The 21,908-nt window shown below is 38.5% G+C and overlaps 1 protein-coding gene across 2 annotated transcripts in view; it reads left to right on the plus strand.

The window, feature by feature from the left end:
• PCCA (propionyl-CoA carboxylase subunit alpha) overlaps positions 1-21,908 on the plus strand; it is a 454,909-nt gene that overhangs the window by 15,162 nt on the left and 417,839 nt on the right. For both annotated transcript variants that reach the window (XM_054445844.2, XM_054445846.2), the window contains exons 3-4: positions 7,535-7,582; positions 7,692-7,760. In XM_054445844.2, the coding sequence (XP_054301819.1) occupies positions 7,535-7,582; positions 7,692-7,760 (117 nt within the window). The remainder of the gene's footprint in view (positions 1-7,534; positions 7,583-7,691; positions 7,761-21,908) is intronic.

The following is a 21,908-nucleotide window of genomic DNA, read 5'->3' on the forward strand; positions in this document are numbered from 1 at the left end:
GCCTGGAGGAAGAAAGAGTCTACATATCTTCAGTTCAGTAGAAATACAATGTGAAACACAGTTGCAGGATGATATGCTTTGGCTCTGTCCCCATCCAAATCTCATCTCGACCTGTAATCCCCATGTGTTGAGGGAGGGAGGTGACTGGATCATGGGGGCAGTTTCTTCCATGTTTTTCTCATGATAGTGAGTTGGTTCTCACAGGATCTTAAGATCTTACAAGTGTTTGGAAGTTCCTCCTTTGCACTACTCTCCCCTGCTGCCTTGTGAAGAAGGTGCCTGCTTTCCTTCTGCCATGATTGTAAGTTTCCTGAAGACTCCCCAGCCGTGCGGAACTGGGAGTCAATTAAACCTTTGTTTATAAATTACCTAGTCTTGGGTAGTATCTTCATAGCAATGTAAAAACCAATTAATACACAGGGCAAATGTAATTTTCAATTTTCTTTTTTTTTTTTATTTTTGAGATGGAGTCTTGCTCTGTCACCCAGGCTGGAGTGCAGTGGCGTGATCTTGGCTCACTGCAACCTCCGCCTCCCAGGTTCAAGCAATTCTCCTGCCTCAGCCTCCCGAGTAGCTGGGATTACAGGTGTGCGTCACCATGCCCAGCTAATTTTTGTATTTTTAGTAGAGACAGGGTTTCACCATGTTGGGCAGGCTGGTCTCGAACTCCTGACCTCAAATGTCTTCCTGCCTCAGCCTCCCAAAGTGTTGGGATTACAGGCATGAGCCGCTGCGCTTGGCCAATTTTCAATTTTCTAATAGCCACATTAAAAAAAAGTAAACAGGTGAAATTAATAATATTTCAATATCTAAAATGTTATTTAAGTACATAATCAGTATAAAAAGTATTAACAAGACACCTTAGATTCTTTTTTTTGGGCCCTAAGTCTTCTAAATCCAGTGTATATTTTACACCTCTGGCATATCTCAGTTTGATTAGCCACATTTGAAGAGCCCAATAATCTCATGTGGCCAGTGGCTACTATATTGGATAGTGCAGGTCTGTTGAATTAGTTATGATAAACTCCCTGTTATGAAAGCTGTAGTTTAATTTAAAATCTTCATCATAGGTGATATGCTTTGGGGTTCATGTATCCATGTGTTGCATTCCAATCTCGAAGTAATCAGCTATCCTAAGTGGCTACACTCTTAAGAGTGGTTAACTAACATTTGTTGAAGAGGCCACATTCTAGAGGGGTGGAATACTACAAACGGTTCAGCCATCTTTCTCCTTATAAACACTGGTAGCCTTCCTCATTAGTGTAATAACTATTAGAAGTGGGCTATCAGCCAGGTGTGATGGCCCACGCCTGTAATCCCAGCACTTTGGGAGTTCGAGGCCAGTGGATTGCTTGAGACCAGCCTGGCGAAACCCTGTCTCTACCAAAAAAAAAAAAAAAAAAAACCCACAAAAATTAGCTGGATGTGGTGGCGTGCACCTGTAGTTCCAGCTACACAGGAAGCTAAGGTGGGAGGATCACTTGAGCCCAGGAAGTCAGGACTTCGGTGAGCCATGATTACACCACTGTACTCCAGACTGCTAGGCTACAGGGCGAGATCCTGTCTCAAAAAAAAAAAAAAGAAAGAAAAGAAAAAAAGAAATGGGCTGTCATTGAGGAAGTTTGTGATATTCGTCAATATATGTTATTGGCTATTTAGGGAAATTCTGTGCCTTTGTACTATTAGAATATAATAATGTAGTTGGCCTTTAATTCTTTACCTTTAAGGATAATACTCGGGCCCGATCCCTAAATGAATTGTTCTGTGTTCAGCCACTTGTCTGGTGGATTCTTGGTGGCTTAGTCTGACAGTATGGTTAGCCAAATCAGAATATTGTTTTTTTTTGCCTATGGTGAGCCTTTCTTGCGGTCTTTTGGAGCCTTACAAAGTACAGGAAGTTAGGATTTCACTGAACTTATCAAGCAGGTTTTATGATTCTTTTTATGTGTTAATAAATGTTTGTATGTGTGGACAGAGTTTGGTCTGGTACTTGCTTTCATTATAACCTCATAGTGAAGTTACAGAAATAGCTAACTGATCTCCCACATTGGTGACCACTGGTAATTACTAAAAATAAATAAATGTGTGTGACCGTCTGGGTTTAGCACATTTATTTATTTATTTTTGAGACAGAGTCTCGCTCTGTCACCCAGGCTGGAGTGCAGTGGCATGATCTTGGCTCACTGCAACCTCCACCTTCCGAGTTCAAGCGATTCTCCTGCCTCAGCCTCACGAGTAGCTGGGATTACAGGCACACACCACCACATCCGGCTAATTTTTTTTTTGTATTTTTAGTAGGGATGGAGTTTCACCATGTTGGCCAGGCTGGTCTTGAACTCCTGACCTCAGGTGATCCACCTGCCTCCACCTCCCAAAGTGCTGGCATTGTAGGTGTGAGCTACCGTGCCTGGCCCAGGTTTAGCACATTTAAAGAGATACGAGGGATAAAGGGTGTAGAAGTGGAATCTCCTTGGAATTCACTAAGCATGTTTCGTCATAAATTCTGAAATCAATTCTGCTCCCTGCTATCTTTGCCGTCTCCTTTGCTGTGCCCTTGCCTAAGGTGACTGTGGAGAAACTGTTTCCCTCAGTGAGTGATGAATATTCTTTGGCACCTATTCATAGTACAGGTACATGTTCAGACTAAGTTGGTCGCTTCACCCTTCACTTGAGGGCTGCACTTAATCAGACCTTTCTCCTTCCTGGATTCCTGCTGTCCTTGTAACCATTCATTAAATACTGACCTGGTTTGTTTATACCTACTGTCCCAAGTGCAAGTAGACTTGGTCTTTGGTGTAATACATATTTGTTAAATAAATTGATTCTCGTTTGAATCTGTTATTAACTCATTTCTTATTGCACATTTTATCAGTGACTTATATCATGTGCAAATTATCCAGGTGAAATTGAATCATTACTGAAAACGTTATTTTTTTAAACTTGAGTTTTAACAAGCTAACTTGTTGTCTTATGTATGTTCATGAGAATAAGGAAGATTTAACTTATGGTAGCTTGCTTGGATCAAGAACATTAAGTTTCAGTTGGCCTTAAGTTAGTGTGAGCCAGTGCAGTACTATGTTGTTCCTTTCACACTAATGTGAACTGGCTGGGCTCAGTGGCTTACGCCTACAGTCCCTGTGCTTTGGGAGGCCGAGACACGGGATTCCTTGAGACCAAGAGCTCCATATCAACCTGGGTAACAGAGCAAAACCCCGTCTCTTAAGAAAAAAAAAAGTGATCTTAGGTGTTATTAATAACATAGTGTTTAGAGCTTGCATTGTTATACTCTGATCACATTATATCATGATATTTCTGACATGAATACCTGGATGTGAACTCTCTGACTTTACCACTAGTGAACTTTGTAAGTGATTTAAGGCAAGTGATTTGGCCTCATCAAGCCTTAGTTTTCTTATTTGTAAAACGGAGATATTATCAGAACTGACTTCGTGGGATTATTATGCTAAATATTGTTGTCATAGCCATTACCTGATAGATGAGATAATGCACAGAAGGGATTCATCACAGTGCCTGCTGTATACAAAACATGTCCTAAATGTCGGCTGCTTAATGTCCTTAACTGAGTTTTGCACATTTGGAAAGCAAGACTCAAAGCCCATGGATAGTGAGTAGCTGGGTGTAAACTCATGCCTGTCCTTTTCCAGAGCTGGTGGACTTACCCATTGTGCTGTATCCTTTCTCAGAAGAGTTGGGCAAGTGACCCAGTGTCCAGAGTTCTGCCGTCATTTCAACAAGTACCCAGTGCAGGGCCAGCTCCGTCCTCTTGGTCTCTGAATGGAGTGTGGTGCTAGCTATGGAGTTAGAGCCTGGGAGAGAGCATCTAAACCTAGGGAAGGGAAAGGAAGAAGGAGGGGTAGAGAGAGAATGGGTTAAGAGAAAAATAACAACAACAAAAAAGATCCTTAGGAAATCTTTTACTTCAGATGACATTATTATTACAGTCATAGAGCAGCTACTGCCAAAGTTCTTCATTATCTCTTCTGGTACCTGAAATCTCATCTATCTTCAAGGATCCAGGATCCTAATTTATAGTTGTTTTTTCTTGAGTGTCTTCAGGGTGCCTTATGAGTGACTCTCCACATATAGGATCAAGTCCCGGTTCTTTGAATGGCATATGAGTCCTTCCATCATCTGGACTTTTTTTTATCCTAGCTTTATTTGCTACAACTCTCCTAAGCATACCATGCGCTTCAGTCATATTGAGAATTCCTTGTAGTTCTTTAGTGCTACCCTCTTCTTCCAGTGTCACGGCCTTTACACATGCTGTTCATGTGCTCCCTTCTCTGTGTGTAGCATCCTGCACAAAGCCTTATTAGAGCACTTAACACAATTTGTTGTGTTTGTGCCATATTTTACTTTGAAGTTGCCAAATGCACTTGATATTTACCTGTAATTGTTGATGCAGAGGGGCGGTTTTAAGGTTGGGTTTAATTGATTTGTATGCATATTCTTTTATAGGCATAGCCTACCTGGAAGAATATATAGGAGACCAGTAACAGTGGTTGCCTTTTGGGCAGGGACTTGGGTGTCTCTTCAGTGTATCCCCTTTTGTACTTTAAAAATTCTGAATTGTATGCATCTATGATTTATTTAAAAGAAAATTTTATGTATGGAAGATTAATTGATATGATTAGTTTTATTGGGTTTTATGCACTAATTGGTAATACATTAATAGCCCTTAACAGAGAAGATGTGTCAGGTGCAGGTATTTGTTTTGTTATAGCTTTTCCCCAGTTAGACAGATAGGGGCACACTCCTAAATTCGTAACAGTCTGGCATGTAGCCCAAAGGGGTGAAGAACAGTAGCCATAGCTAATGCTGAATGAGTATATATTACATGCTAGACATTATTCTAAACACTTTAAGAGTGTTAATTCAAATCATTCTCATAATCTCTTGTGGCAGGTGCTGTTTTTACCCTTATTTTACATACTAGGAAATGAGAGGCAAGAAGGGTGACTTGTTCATAGCAGGACACACAGGAGGAGAACATAGAATGTTGGGAGTTCAGCCTGGGTGGCTTGGCTGCAGACTGACTCCTAATGACCATTCTGCTGCTTGAACAGAAATTAGAATGGGGATTCTTACTTAATTCTTCCAGTGTTATCATGATTTGTTGTATTCGCTGTAACAATTGCTTAATATATAATTTCTAGGAGTGGTGTTTGTGGTGATTATCAGATGTGGTCTGTTTCACAGTTAATATTAACATCACATTTTAAAACCCATTTAAGAAAGTGTAAACATTATGTTCTCAGGATATGCTTACTGCTTAAGAGGGGTTTACTATAACCATTTAAATACAGAAAAGTAGATGATTTTGCATTCTCAGACCTGAGGTGTGAGCAAGGCTCTGAGTGGCTTCGAGTTTTATCACATTAGAAGTTTACCTATTTTTAAGGCAGGGGCTTGCCTTGGGTTGGTGGAGTTAAGACATATATGATGTAAAGGTTAAACCAAGACCTAGCAAGCTTTTTTCACTTCTGAGATTCTGAACTTTTTCCTGTATGTTAAAATACTGCTCTAGGCCGGGCGTGGTGGCTCAGGCTTGTAATCCCAGCACTTTGGGAGGCCGAGGCAGGCGTATCACCTGAAGTCAGGAGTTCGAGGCCAGCCATGACCAACATGGGGAAACCCCATCTCTATTAAAAATACAAAGAAATTAGCTGGGCTTGGTGGTGCGCACTTGTAATCCCAGCTATCAGGAGGCTGAGGCAGGAGAATATATTGAACCTGGGAGACGGAGGTTACAGTGAGCTGAGATCGTACCACTGCACTCCAGCCTGGGCGACAGAGTGAGACTCCATCTCAAAAAACAAACCAGCAAACAAACTGCTCTAGGTTATATAAGAGTACTTTTTAAAAGATCATATATAACTCTAACTCTTCTTTTAGAAATATAACTAACACTTTTTTTCTGTAGTTCCATTGAACTTAAAAATAATTCACAAATACAGAAATTACCGTGTGCTAATGTGTGTTACATCCAAATTACTTGGAATGGTGTGTTTTTAAAAACGATTAGCTTGTACAATTTTAGAGTAGGAAGAAAACCTTACTAAATAACTTTCCATTTGAGTGCTACCAGTTTATGTGGAAATCAAGGCCTACAGAGATTGATTTACTTAAATAGGTCATTAGTGGCAAAGCTGGACTTGGGTTTAGGTCTCTAGATAAACACAGGATATACAACTTCTCTACCGTTTGGTCTCAGCTGCTTCAAAATTTGGTGTTTATTCAAACTTAACATTGTATTCAAATGGTGTAATCTGCTTAGTCTGGGCATTTTTGGATATATGCACAATTGGTACCTATTCTGAGTTACTGAAAATATGCCCTGTCCCAACAGAGATGGCAGATAAATTATACTTACTTAGTATCAGACTTTCCTTTGAAAACAACTCATGACACTTAGAATTTCCCAGAATTTAGAAAATAAATTGTCAAGTAATTTTGGCCAAAGTGTTTTTTTTTTGTTTTGTAATTAAAAAAATTTTTTTTTGAGACGGAGTCTTGCTCTGTCACCCGGGCTGGAGTGCAGTAGCACGATTTTAGCTCACTGCATCCTCCGCCTCCCAGGTTCAAGTGATTCCTGCCTCAGCCTCCCAAGTAGCTAAGATTACTTGGGGTTACCAGCACTTGGGATTACAGGCATGCACCACCACCCCGGCTAATTTTTGTATTTTACTTATTTATTTATTTATTTATTTATTTAGAGATGGAGACTCGCTTTGTCGCCAGGCAGGAGTGCAGTGGCGCAATCTCAGCTCACTGCAGTCTCCGTCTCCCGAGTTCAAGCCATTCGCCTGCCTCAGCCTCCCGAGTAGCTGAGATTACAGGCACGTACCACTAGACCCAGCTCCTTTTTTTTTTTTTTTGTATTTTTAGTAGAGACAGGGTTTCACCATATTGGTCAGGATGGTCTCGATCTCCTGACCTCGTGATCCACCCACCTTGGCCTCCCAAAGTGCTGGGATTACAGGCGTGAGCCACCGTGCCCAGCCTTTTTGTATTTTTAGTAGAGATGGGGTTTTACCGTGTTGGTCAGGCTGGTCTCGAGCTCCTGACCTCGTGATCCACCTGCCTCGGCCTCCCAAAGTGCTGGGATTACAGGCATGAACCACTGCGCCCGGGCTTGACCAAAGTCTTTTAGTGTCTGAAATATCATTTGAAGATTTTCTTTTGGCTACAGAATATGTAAATACCCCCATTGTGAATACATTAACCTACTATGCTTTAACAAAGTAATTATAGAAGCCGATCATATCAGATGAATTTTGTAGTTCCCTGGTTGTAAACGATTATACTATTTAATAACCTACTTTAATATTACCCTAAGTATTTATAGTACATTTAATATTACTCTAAGTAATATAGTATTTAATGTTACTCTAGGAAGTAATGTTTATTAGGATTATATTCAGTGTTAATGTTGGAAAATCTTGATGTTTTTTGGTCTTAAACCATTGGTTTAAGAGTAAATTTCAAATGAATGTGTTTTTTCTCTCTTCAGACTTTTGATAAAATTCTTATTGCTAATAGAGGAGAAATTGCGTGTCGGGTGAGTAGAATTTTTGTCTTATTTTCCATTTTACTCTATGAAATTGTTTATTATTAAACCCTTTTAAGTGTGAATCACTATTAATAGACATTAATATATTTTAAAATAGGTTATTAGAACTTGCAAGAAGATGGGCATTAAGACAGTTGCCATCCACAGTGATGTTGATGCTAGTTCTGTAAGTATGTTTTTGCTTTGTTTAAATCAGGACTTAATTTTGGGTCAGGCAGAAAAAGTGAGACATACAGGCTTTTTTTCTTGGCCTGCACAAGATACATTCAAGTTTAAAAACTGTTTACTTGTTCACTGTTGTGTTAAGCAAAATGACAGTATCACAGTATCTTCTATATGTCTCTTAAGTATTTTCTTTTCATAGCTTTAAAAACTTAGACAGAAAAATTGCCAGGCTGATTGCTGGTCACCAAGTAGATTTAAGCAAAGCATGAGAAAGTTTGAGTCAAAGATTAATGAAATGTTTACACAATGCTCCCTTATGAGAGCACTTTCCCGCAGCGTAACTTCAGTATCACTAAGGGAATGCTACAATTGTTTAACCTTTCCTAAATGCTTCAACGTGTTCAGCTGAAAGTTTGACAAAAATGAAAGATAGGCTAATGCTAATTGGATACAAACAAAAGAAGGTTTAGCATAAAGCAGATATACTTTTATTTGGCACTTTTAACAACAGCAGGCCTTTTTTTTTTTTTTGAGACAGAGTCTTGCTTTGTTGTCCAGGCTGGAGTGCAGTGGCGTGATCTCACCTCACTACAACCTCTGCCTCCTGGGTTCAAGCGATTCTGCCGCCTCAGCCTCCTGAGTAGCTGGGATTACAGGCACCTGCCATCATGCCTGGCTGATTTTTGTATTTTTGTAGAGATGGGGTTTCACCATGTTGGCCAGGCTGGTGTTGAACTCCTGACCTTAGGTGATCTGTCTGCCCCGGCCTCCCAAAGTGCTGGGATTACAGGCGTGAGCCACCACGCCTGGCCCACAGCAGGGATTTTTTTAGTAGTAATGTTATGAATGAGTAGAAAAAAATCCCATGGGGAAAGAATGTAAATTATTAAATCTTTATGGCATGAAATATAAGTAGTTGAATACTAATGCAAGCATTGTTTCTCATTGTCTCATATTACTTTTGATAATGGGACCCTTTGGTAGGGTCCATCGATTAATGACAGGGATATGTTCTGAGAAATGCATCGTTAGGTGAGTTCAATATTGTGTGACCATCACAGAATGTACTTACACAAACCTTGATGATACAGCCTAGTACACACCTATATGGTATAGCCTATTCCTCCTGTGCTACAAACCTGTACAGCATGTGACTGTACTAAATACTGTAGGCAATTGTAACACAATGGTAAGTATTTGTGTATAAAAGTATATCTAAACACAGAAAAGGTACAGTAAAAATATAGTATAAAAGATAAAAAATGAATGGAGCTTGCAGGACTGGAAGCTGGTCTGGGTGAGTCAGGGAGTGATCGAAGGCCTAGGACATTACTGTCACTACTGTAGACTTCATAAACACTGTACACTTAGGCTACACTACATTTATAGAAAAATAGTTTTCTTTCTTCAATAATAAATTAACCTTAGCATATCATAACTTTTTTAAATTATAAACTTTTAAATTTTGTCTTTACTCTTTGACTCTTTCTTTTTTTTTTGAGACAGAGTCTTGCTCTGTTGGCCAAGCTAGAGTGCAGTGGCGCAATCTTGGCTCACTGCAACCTCTGTCTCCCAGGTTCCAGCCATTCTCCTGCCTCATCCTCTCCAGTAGCTAGGATTACAGGCATGTGTCACCATGCTCGGCTAATTTTTGTATTTTTAGTAGAGATGGGGTTTCACCGTGTTGGCTAGGCTGGTCTTGAACTCCTGACCTCAGGTAATCCACCTGCTTCGGCCTCCCAAAGTGCTGGGATCACAAGCGTGAGCCACCACGCCCGGGTTTACTCTTTGACTCTTTAATAATAAAACAGCATAAAATGCAAACACTGTATAACTGTACAAAAATGTTTTCTTTATATCCTTATTTTATAAGCTTTTTTCTGTTTTTAAAGTTTTTTATTTTTCATTTATTTTTGACTTTTTGAACTTTTTTGGTAAAAACAAAGACTCAAATGCACACATTAGCCTAGACCTGCAGACGATCAGGCACATCAAGACATCAATAGGCACGGGATCACATCAAGTTAGAAAGCTTCTACACAGCCAAGGAAACAACAAAATGAAGAGACAACCCACAGAATGGGAGAAAATATTTGCAAACTACCCATCTGATGAGGGATTAGTAACCAGAATGTATAAGGAGCTCAAACAACTCTATAGGAAAAGATCTAGTAATTTGATTAAAAAATGGGCAAAATGGCCAGGTGCTGTGGTTCACGCCTATAATCCCAGCACTTTGGGAGGCCAAGCAGGCAGATCACTTGAGGTCATGAGTTTGAGACCTAGAATAAATAAATGCATGTTTAACCAGCCTGGCCAAGATGGTGAAACCCTGTCTCTACTAAAAATACAAAAATTAGCCACGTGTGGTGGCACACATCTGTAGTCCCAGCTACTTGGAGACTGGGGCAGGAAGCTTGAACCTGGGAGGTGGAGGTTGCTGTGAGCCAAGATCGTGCCACTGCACTCTAGCCTGGGCGACCAGGCGAGACGATGTCCAAAGGCAAATAAAAAGGGGCAAAAGATCTGAATAGACATTTCTCAAAAGAAGACATACAAATCACAAACAGGTATATGTAAAGGTGCTCGACATTATTGATCATTACGGAAATGCAAATCAAAAGTACAATGAGATAAAATCTTACCCCGGTTAAAATGGCTTTTATCCAAAAGACATAACAACTACTGTCAAGGATGTACAGAAAGAACCCTCATACGCTGTTGGTGGGAATGTAAATTAATACAACCACTATAAAGAACAGTATGGAGGTTTCTCAAAAAACTAAAACTATCATATGATCCGGCTGCTAGATGTACATCTGCTGCTAGGTGTACACCTAGCACCTGGGAAATTGGTATATGGAGGAGATATCTGCACTCCCATGTCTATTGTAGCATTTTTCACAATAGCCAAGATTTAGAGGCAACTTAAGTGTCCATCAACAGATGAATGGATAAAGAAGATGTACATATGTACAGTACCATTCAGCCATAGAAAAGAATGAGATCTTGTCATTTGCAATAGCATGGATGGAACTGGTGGAGGACATGTTAAGTGAAATAAGCCAGGCACAGAAAGACAAGTTTTGCATGTACTCACTCATTTGTGGGAGCTAAAAATGAAAACAATTGGACGCATAGAGATAGAGAGTAGAAGGATGGTTACCAGAGGCTTGGCAGGGTGTATGGAGCGGAGGGGTGGGGATGATTAATGGGTACAAGAATATAGTTAGATGGAATAAATAAGATCTTGTATTTGATAGCACCACAGGGTGACTGCAGTCTGCAGTAATTTGTGGTACATTTTAGAATAATTTAGGGAATAGAATTGGGATGCTTGTAACACAAATAAATGAATGATTTAGATGATGGCTACCCCATTTATCCTGATGTGATTATTATATATTGTATGGTTGTATCAAAATATTTCGTGTACTCCATAAACATATACACCTCCTGTATACCCACAAAAATAAAAAAAGACATCACTAGGCAAATAGGAATTTTTCAGCTCCATTATTGGAGCTGAAATGTAGTTGCAGTACATTACTGACCAAGATGTCATATGGTGCACGATTGTATTCAGATCTACAGGTAGACTTTTCAGACTTTGCAAAAGTGGTTTCAAAAGAATTGTTGTTATGTTTTTCTCATTTGTACCTTCCCTGAAGCAGATGTGGTAGTTTTACGTTTTAGAGACTTTTCACCACTTCTGGCTGAAAGCAGTAGGGAATATACCAGAGATTATGATACATAATTTATAATAAAATTTACCAGACCCCGCAATGGAAGCAATTGCACACTCAGTCAAAACTTTCTCTTACTATGACCTACTTTAAGTCAATTTCTAGAAAGATACTATAAGTAAAAGCAGGATAATGATGGTGGGAATGTCAAAAGTTTCATTTAAACCTCAACAGTAGGGTCAAATCTGCTATGTGGTTTCTGTTTCAGTCTCAAGGAGGCTGAAAAGGTGAATTCCTATAACAGCATTTTTTGCTTCCTCAGCACGTGATCACAGAGGTTACTATCATAGCTAATCAGCTTTATAATATCAGTAATATGAAAAAGCCATGCTATTCAGATGTATTAATTTTTGTATGTTTGTTTTCAAGAGGTGAGCATTTTAAATGTAACTTGTAGTAAAAAACTGTATAGGCTTTGTATGTTAATTTCACATGTGGAAATGTAAATACTATTCCAGTAGGAAAATACTGCAACAATTGATTGCGAAAGCTATTCATTGTCTATTATAAACAATTAATTTTTAAGATAATTATGCAAGGAAAAAGATGAATGGATACTGCACATATTAACTGATAAGTCACACAAGGAAGGAAAGCCAGCTAACTTGCGAACAATTAATGTTTGATAGAAAAATGTTGGCTTTTAGAGATGATTATGCAGTTTACCTCTGTTGGTCCCTTCCCTCCAACATGTTCTTCAAAATTATCTTCAGTATTCTTGGTCCTTTGCTCTTCCATGTGAATTTTAGGATGAGCTGGTCAAATTACCCCCCTTCCCCAATTTTTAGCTACCATGAACAAGATTTTTGTAAGTATAACTTTTGCATGTCTTTTTGTGAACATAATTTTGATTTTTTTGCGGTAAATATCTAGGAGTGGAGTAGCTGGGTCTTAGGGTAGATAAGGAGTTGGCAACCTTTTTTTGTTGGAAAGTAAATACATTTTTGTCTGGATAGCAAATATATTTTAGATTTTGCAGGCCCCTGTGGTCTCTGTTACATATGCTTCTTTTTGTTTTGTTTTAACAACACTTTAAAAATGTGAAAACTATTGTTAGCTTGAGAGCTGTGCAGAAACAGCCCTTGGATCAGATTTGGCCAGTGGGTAGGCAGTATTTTGCTGATGCCTAGAATAAATACATGCATGTTTAAATTTAGAAGAAGCTGCTAAACAGTTCTCCTTCATGGTTGTATCATGTTTTACTCCCTCCAGAAATGTTTGAGGTCAGGGTGCTTTTGTGTCCTTGCCAACACTTGGTGTTTTCAGTCCATTTGATTTTGTGTTTTATTTTTAAGTGGTTGTGAAGCAGTATGTCATTGTGTTTTTAATTTTAGATTTTCCTGATGAATACTGATGTTGAGTACTTTTTTGTGTTATTGGTCATTCATTTATATTTTTTTCTGAAGCATTTGTTCAAACATAATGAAAAAAATTAGAAAAGTAGTACCAGTATATTGGTATCAGTTTACTGTTATATACCAGTATAAGGGTCTCTGTATACCCTTCACCTAGATTCACCAATTGTTAACATTTTGGCTTGTTTGCTTTATATCTGTATCCATATGTACATTGTGTGTGCACATTTTTTTTTTTTTTGGCTAAACAATTTGAAAGTAAGTTACAGGACAGGGATGAAGCTGGAAACCATCATTCTCAGCAAACTATCACAGGGACAGAAAACCAAACACCACATGTTCTCACTCATAGGTGGGAATTGAGCAATGAAGACACTTGGACACAGGGCAGGGAACATCACACACTGGGGCCTGTCGTGAGGTGGGGGGATGGGGGAGGGATAGCATTAGGAGAAATACCTAATGTAAATGACGAGTTGATGGGTGCAGCAAAACAACATGAGACATGTATACCTATGTAACAAACCTGCACATTGTGCACATGTACCCTAGAACTTAAAGTATAAAAAAAAAAAAAGCAGCATTAAAAAGAATCCCTTGGACAGGAAAAAATAAAAAAAAGAGGCCAGGCGCAGTGGCTCATGCCTGTAATCCCAGCACTTTGGGAGGCTGAGGCGGGCAGATCATGAGGGCAGGAGATCGATCCTGGCTAATACGGTGAAACCCCGTCTCTACTAAAAATACAAAAAATTAGCCAGGCGTGGTGGTGGGTGCCTGTGGTCCCAGCTACTTGGGAGGCTGAGGCAGGAGAATGGCGTGAACCCGGGAGGCAGAGCTTGCAGTGAGCCGAGGTCGTGCCTCTGCACTCCAGCCTGGGCGACAGAGCAAGACTCCATCTCAAAAAAAAAAAAAAGAAAAAAAGAAAATAAGTTACAGACATTGTGGCATTTTACCTGTAAATACTATTCATCTCGCAGTAATAAGTATGGTTTTCTACCTATCTATAATACCTTATGAAACCTAAGAAAATAACTCATTATTCTATAATATCATATAATATGCATACCACGTTCAGGTTTCTCCAGTTGACCCCAGTTGTCCTTTTTTAATATTTTTCTTTGATCCACAGTTCAATCAAGGTTCATGAGTTACATTTGGTTATTATACCTCTTTAGTCTCTTAATCTAAAATAGTGCCCCTATCCTCCCCCTTTATTGTTTGATTTTTATTATGTTGGCTTTTAGATGTTTTGGCTTTGTATGATTATTTTCTCATGAATAGATTCAAATTAAATATTTGACAAGACTACTTCATAAGTGATGTTCTTTCTTTTTTTTTTTTGAGACAGGGTCTCTCGGTTGCCCAGGCTGGTGTGCAGTGATGACATTATAACTCACTGCAGCCTGACTTCCTGGGCACAAGCGATCCTCCCACCTTAGTTTCCCAAGTAGTTGTGACTACAGGTGCATGCCACCACGCCTGGCTAATTTTTGTATTTTTTGTAGAGATGGGGGTTTCACCATCTTGCCCAGGCTGGTCTTGAACTCCTGGGCTCAAGAGATCCTCCTGCCTTGGCCTCTCAAAGTGCTAGGATTACAGGCGTGAGCCACGGTACTCCAGCCAGTAATGTTATTTTTTTTTAATAGTAATATCATAACAAGAGGTTCTTAATGTTGAATTGTTCTGTTGTTATGCTAAGTATGATTATTTGGTTTCACCAGGTCTTCCGATTATAATGGTACGTTTTCTTTTTTTTTATTAAATAATTTTTGGGGTGAGTTTTTGAATCCTTGTGAATATTTTGTCCCTCAACCACCTCTCATCTAATGTTTTTGCATCGATAATGAAAATTGCCTGAGCCTGATTACTTTGGTTGCATTTGTCTTTTTTGCTGTCTGTGGAGTAAGCTGTTGATTTTCTGCTCCTTTTTGAATCTGCCTGTTTTTATGTATTATCTTTTTTCTTATGTATTTGAGACCTTTAGTATATTTATTTTTAGCATATTTAATTTAAAGAATCTATCATATTGTTGTATTATTTCAAGTTTGTGGGTGTTTATTTCTATTACTGACTCTTCCTCATAACATATTGTTTCCTCGCATGTTTAAATTTTGGCGTGTGATTTTATGTTTGGTGCTTTTGTTGTTGAATTTCAAGATGGTTTGGGTTATGGATTTGGCCAGGTAGGATAGGTGTTATATTTGTTTCCATCACACCCTCCAGGGTATCACTCATCTGGGACTAATTTTTATATTAAATTTTTGGCATAAAGATTGTCAAATTTTGAAGATAATGGGAAGAACAAAATGAGATTGCACACACACAGATACACACCTGTTGAATAGGCTCATGGTTTCTAATATCTAGAGACATTTTCCTTTACTTTGAACCACAGAGATACGAACATAGGGTTTATCCTCTCTATTTAGTAGGTTCATTCCTCCCCCACAACCTTTCACTGAGAATGTAATCTTTGAGCCTCCTGGCTTTAGACAGAAGGGTTTCCTTCAAACCTCCAACTCACACGGGATCTGTTTTCTTTCTCTGATCGTTAAAACCCAATCTTTTAGATTATTGAGATTCCCACCTTCACTCTCCAAGACTGGCTCTTGTGGATACAGACTGATTTTCATTTTTATATTATTTATTTATTTATTTATTTATTTGAGCCGGAGTTTTGCTCTTGTTGTCCAGGCTGGAATGCAATGGCGCAATCTCAGCTCACTGCAACCTCCGTCTCTTGGGTTCAAGCGATTCTCCTGCCTCAGCCTCCCAAGTAGTGGGCTTACCCGCATGCATCACCAAACTACTGAATTTTCAGTAGAGACAGGGTTTCACCATGTTGGCCAGGCTGGTCTCGAACTCCTGACCTCAGGTGATCCACCCGCCTCAGCCTCCCAAAGTGCTGGGATTACAGGTTTGAGCCACTGTGCCCAGCCAGATTTTCAGATGACTTTTTTTTTTTTTTTTTTTTTGAGACAGAGCCTTGCTCTGTTGCCCAGGCTGGAGTGCAGTGGTGTGATCATATCAAACTATAGCCATGAACTCCTGGGTTCAAGTGATCGTCCTGCTTCAGCCTCCTGAGTAGCTGGGACTACATGCACATGCCGTTGTGCCCTGCTTCCTTTTTCTTTGTTTTTCATCCCTTGTAGTTTTTTTGTGAGCCAAGCTCTTCATTTGAAGGATGTTTGTTATATTTAATCTAGGTCTTTAGATGTTTCTAAGGAGGATTTGCAGGTTATTTAGTTGGCTTATTGTTGGTTTGTCTTAAAACAATCTGACATCCTATTCTCTGTTGAGGAAATTCGCTTAATTTCTTTGAGAAATAAAGACTGATCTAGAGCAGTCTTAAAGTCAGGCTTTCCCTAGGAAAACAGTTCATTTATAACGATGAGATTAATGTGCCTGAATCCAGGGGATGAGGCTACAGGGAAGCAGTATAAAATACTCCAATGGGAATTGGTCAGGGCGGGAGAAAGCAAAATGGGAGTTAAGCGTCTTATTAAGTCATGAATTTTTTTTTATGTTTCATTTTCCAGGCCCTAGGAAAGCACACTTATTATTCTCTGGGAAGATTTGTGGAGAATAGTTTATGAAGAGAAGACAATTCTAGTGCAAGAATGTAACCAGTTGGGATTTTGATTCATATTGCATTGTGTCTGTAGATCATTTTGGAGTGTATAGCTATCTCAACATTTTTAAGGCTTCCTATCCATGAACATGTGATATTCTTCCATATTTAGGTCACTTGGATTTCTTTCAGCAATGTTTTGTAGTTTCGTACTACTATAAGTGTAATTAGTTTTTTAATTTCAATTTTTTAAATTAGTTGCAAGTCTATAGAAATACAAATGATTTTCATATAATGATTTTGATTCCTGTAAACTTGCTGAACTCTTTTATTAGTTCTAATAGTTTTTTAGTGGATTTCTTAGGATTCTTTTTTTTTTTTTAGATGGAGTCTCTGTCACCCAGGCTGGAGTGTCGTGGCATGATCTTGGCCCGCTGCAACCTCCACCTCCCGGGGTCAAGTGATTCTCTTGCCTCAGCCTCCCGCGTAGCTGGGGTTACAGGCATGCGCCACCACGCCCAGCTAATTTTTTTGTATTTTTAGTAGAGATGGGGTTTCACCATGTTGGCCAGGCTGATCTCAAACTCCTGACCTCAAGTGATCCTCCCACCTTGGTCTCCCAAAGTGCTGGGATTACAGGTGTGAGCCACTGCGTCTGGGCCTTAGGATTCTTTTTTTTTTTTTTTTCCTCGAGACTGAGTCTCGTTCTGTTGCCCAGGCTGGAGTGCAATGGTATGATCTTGGCTCACTGTAACCTCCGCCTCCCAGGTTCAAGCAATTCTCCTGCTTCAGCCTCCTGAATAGCTGGGACTACAGGCACCTGCCACCACACCCGGCTAATTTTTTGTATTTTTAGTAGAGATGGAGTTTCACCATGTTGACCAGGCTGGGCTCAAACTCCTGACCTTGTGATCTGCCCACCTCAGCCTCCCAAAGTGCTGGGATTACAGGCATGAGCCACTGTGCCCAGCCAGGATTCTTTATATAAGATCATGTCATGTGTGAATAGAGATAGTTTTACTTCTTTTCATCTGGATGCTTTTTATTTCATATTCTTGCCTAATTTCTCTGGCTTTAACTTCCAGAACAATGTTGAAGAGGTGAGAGGAGGCATCCTTGTCTTGTTCTTCATCTTAGGGGGAAAGCATTCAGCATTTCACCCTTAAATTTGATTTAGGCTCTGGTATTTTCATAGACTTTCATTATCAGGTGGAAGAAGTTAATTGCTATTCCTAGTTTACTGAGGGATTTTTATCATGAACAGGTGTTGCATTTTTTCAAATGCTTTTTCTGTGTTTACTGAGATGATCAGGTGGTTTTTGTCCTTTATTGATATGGTGTATTGTTACATTAATTGATTTTTTTGGATGTTAAACCAACCTTGCATTCCTGCGATTAATCCCGCTTGGTCATGCTGTGTAATCCTTTGTATATATTGCTGGATTCAGTTTGTTAGTATTTTATTAATTTTGTGTTCATATTTACAAGAGATATTGTCTGTAGTTTTCTTATGATGTCTTTGCTTGGTTTTGGTGTTAGTGTGATCCTGGCCTCATGAATTGGAAAGCTTTCTCTCATCTTGTAGTTTTTTGGAAGAATTGGTATTAACTTTTCTTTAAATGTTTGGTAGAAATCACCAGTGAAGCCATCTGAATCTGGGCTTCTCTTTGGTTAGTTTTTGATTGTTAAATCCACCTTTTTACTTATTGTAGGTTTTTTCAGATATTCTATTTCTTTAATCAGTGTCTGTAGTTTATGTCTTTCTAAGAATGTGTCCATTTCATCAAAGTTTCTAGCTTATTGGTATAGTATTTTCTTATTTTTATTTTATAAGGTCAGTAGTAATGTCTCCTCTTTCATTCCTGAATTTAGACATTTGAGCCTTCCCTTTTTTCTTGGTCACTGGCCTAGTCTGTTCAGGCTTGTTACGGATTGTCATAGTCTGGGTGGCTTATAAACAACAGGAATTTATTTCTCATAGTTCTGGAGGCTGGTAAGTCAAGATCGAGGCACTGTTAAATGTTGTCCCTGGTGAGGGCTCCCTTCTTAGTTTTTTGATGGAGCCTTCTTGCTGTGTCCTCACATGGTGGAAGGAGCAAGGGAAGGATCTCATTCATGAGGTCTCTGCCACAAGTGTTCTAAAATAGCATTCCAGAAGTACAAGGTGATACAGTTAGTCAAGAGCTATAAATTGGTGGATAGGAAAGGCAAAAATAAGAAGATTGTATTGAGTTTCTAGTTATACAATGAACTGAATAACTCCTTTTTTTTTTTTGAGACAAATTCTCACTCTGTTGCCCAGGCTGGAGTGCAATGGCGCCATCTTTGTTCATTGCAACCTCCGCTTCACAGGTTCAAGCAATTCTCATGCCTCAGCCTCCCGAGTAGCTAGGATTACAGGTGCCTGCCACCACGCCTGGGTAGGTTTTGTATTTTAGTAGAGATGGGGTTTCACCATATTGGCCAGGCTGGTCTCAAACTACTGACCTCAGGTGATCCACCCTCCTCGGCTTCCCAAAGTGCTGGGATTACAGGCGTGAGCCACTGCACCTGGCCCTGAATAACTCTTTAGAAACAGAAAAAATCTCTGGTGGTTGGTTAAATAGTAAATATAAATAAATCTATAAACTTCATATATATCAATAAGGTAGAAAATACAACAAGAAATGTAACCTCGTAGAAGCAATGGAAATGATAAAACACTGTATGATGTGAATTTAAAATGAAATTTTTAGGACTTACATGAGGACTTCTTGTTTTTGTATAGGGAAACCGATTTTTAAAAATGCTCTTTTCTGTACATTTTCTATTAAATCCTAATATAACAACATAATTGGGGGGGAGATTGACAAAGAGTAAATATGCAAGAATAGTCTAGATAATTCTGAGGAAAATTGACGGGGAGTAGCCTAACATATTAAAATACATTTTAATACATTGTAAGTCAGCAAGAAGAGGTAGGTCTATGGAATAAATTTGTTAGATTTTAGGCAGTGGGATGATGTGGGAGGATTTTTGAGTTGTTAAAGAAGGTCTTATGAATATTACGTGGATTTAGAAGACGAGGTAATTCTAGGATTGCTTCCCTCTAATTTACTGAGATTTTTAGGTATCTCAGAGAAGATAAGAAATGTAAGGAATGAGAAATGTTTAATGGCTTTAGTGACTAGGAGTTTCTAAATGGGCACATGGGCCCATTTCATTAGTTTGGTGAATAGTGGGAGCAAAGAATTTGGGAATTTAAGATTGTTGTACTTCTCCAAATGAGTGTTTTAAGTATAAAGACTAGTATGTCTTTCCACAAAAATAGTAAAATATATTGTCACATTTATATCAAACCGCTAAAATTAGTTTTGATATTTTTTAAAAAATGAGATCTCATCAGGTTAAATGGAAAGAGTTGAGAATCTTCATTCCCAAAGAGGAAAATGATTCTGCACATCAACAGAATCATTCAACCTTTGACTGTATTTTCTATCTACGTTCCTGAATTGAACCTATCTATACATATTTTGTTGCTTTGTCTGTGTACAGTCATGTTGGATTTAAATGAGAAATACCTGATTTTACCACGTTGAAACAAGAACCTAAAATTAGGGAAGTATTCACTGTGACTCACATCTTACCCAGGCAGCCTGCTGTTGAAAGGATGATCCCTGGTGCGCACTGTAGTCTCAGCCTCAGGATTCTATAATGAGATTGAGTGGGGTTTCCTGTGAGCACTCTGGGGTGATTGACAGTAAGGTGAGGGCAATCATCACTTTTTATGCCTACCCTTGATAACGTGTCCCTGCTGTCTGGGGAGGGTCCGAGGACAAATAGGACTTGGTGATGTCTAAGTAATTAGTGTATGTTGGTTCCAGCTGAACAAACTGGAGGGTAATGATCAGGTAAATGGAAATGGAACACATTAATGCAGACTAAGGTATAAAGGACCTTAGGGTTAAACTTTTCAACATTTTATGGGATTATTGGAATATCTTTTTTCATTTTTTATATTTACATATGTCTCTGTATATACATACACTTATTTATATTTTTGTCAGTATATCTTCAGTTTTACCTTAGATGTATATAGAGATGAAAGCAACTTAAATGTGAAAACCTCAAACATTTTTTTTCTCCTTTACATGATTTCAGGATATTTTCAAACTTTTTCTGTTTGGAAAGGAGTTAAGGTTCTTAATTAAACATTTTTTTTTAATTTCACAAAAATTGTTAATGGACTTGTTTGGAGCTGATGCCTATCACTGATCCTCAAATAGGAACAAATGACTAAAGTCAGGCTTGGAAAACTTTTTTGGGGTGTTAACTGAAAAGTATCAGGTGACCTTTTATTTGTGTGTGTGTGTGTGTGTAGTTGAGAATGTTATATTTAAGTAACATTTTCTTAAACTGTGTTTTCTTAGTAAAGGATATTTTAAGATGATGGCTGTCCTGGTCCATGTTTCACAGTTGGTCTTAATTAGATCAGAAACATTTCCAAACATTTAGGTTGCAATAGGAAATCTATAGGATTCTTAATTTATTCTTACAAAAGGCATTTATAGTTGCCATTCTTCAATATTAACTTTCCTTATCAACAGCAAAAAGTCTTGCAGCAAAGCCTCTGAAGAGTGACTGCAGTACTGCATTTAATGGGAAGGGAGGAATCGTTTGCCTTAGTATATGGTTTTGAATCTGGGAGTCTGGTAATTAGGTAATCAAAGGGTTTAAAAAATGGCATAATGGCTTTAAAACTTGCTATTGCTCACTTTTCTTATAAAACTTAGCCTTCAGATCTTTTTAGATTAAGAATACAATGTATCTACTATGCAAATTTAAAACAATAGACTTTTCATTAAAGAGCTAACTGGGAGAAGAAAGCATTTAAGATGTGTAGACATTTCTTTTCCTTTTCTTTTTTGCTTTTATTGTCTTTGGAAAAATTATTTTGCAGAAACAGTATACTGTATCAATTTTAAATGTTTTGATTATCTTTGGCTTGGCTAAATTATTTTCTCTGCATTTTTGGGTAAAATGGAATAGGATGGGATTCCTGGTAGGTATTTGTTCACATTAATAGTATATTTAATTGGAGATCCTGCCGAATAGTAGCAGGAGGCTGAAGAGAATTATTTAGCATTAGCAATGGCTCGTCTGGGAGTTGTGGACTAATCAAGGCGCTGTAGTGTTAGTGGTGGGGATGATGGGAATTATGACGATTATGACATGTAAGCATGTCTGTGTACGAATTGGACAGGCAATGAGTTAATCAAGAAGTATGTTAAATGGCTCCCATGCTGATTCATTATTATCTACCATAGTGCCTGTCAGGTTGTGTATTTAAAAAACACAATCATTGCCAAATTCAATATGTATATGAGCTGAATTCAGCCATTGTTTGCTTTTCCATAAAATAACCTCAGATTAAATAGAAAATTGTGTCAACTGTGCTGTGATTTGTGTTTTAAAGTACAGTATCTTTTTTTTTAACA

This window comes from Pongo pygmaeus, chromosome 14 (genome assembly GCF_028885625.2).
Source record: "Pongo pygmaeus isolate AG05252 chromosome 14, NHGRI_mPonPyg2-v2.0_pri, whole genome shotgun sequence".
Lineage (NCBI taxonomy): Eukaryota > Metazoa > Chordata > Mammalia > Primates > Hominidae > Pongo > Pongo pygmaeus.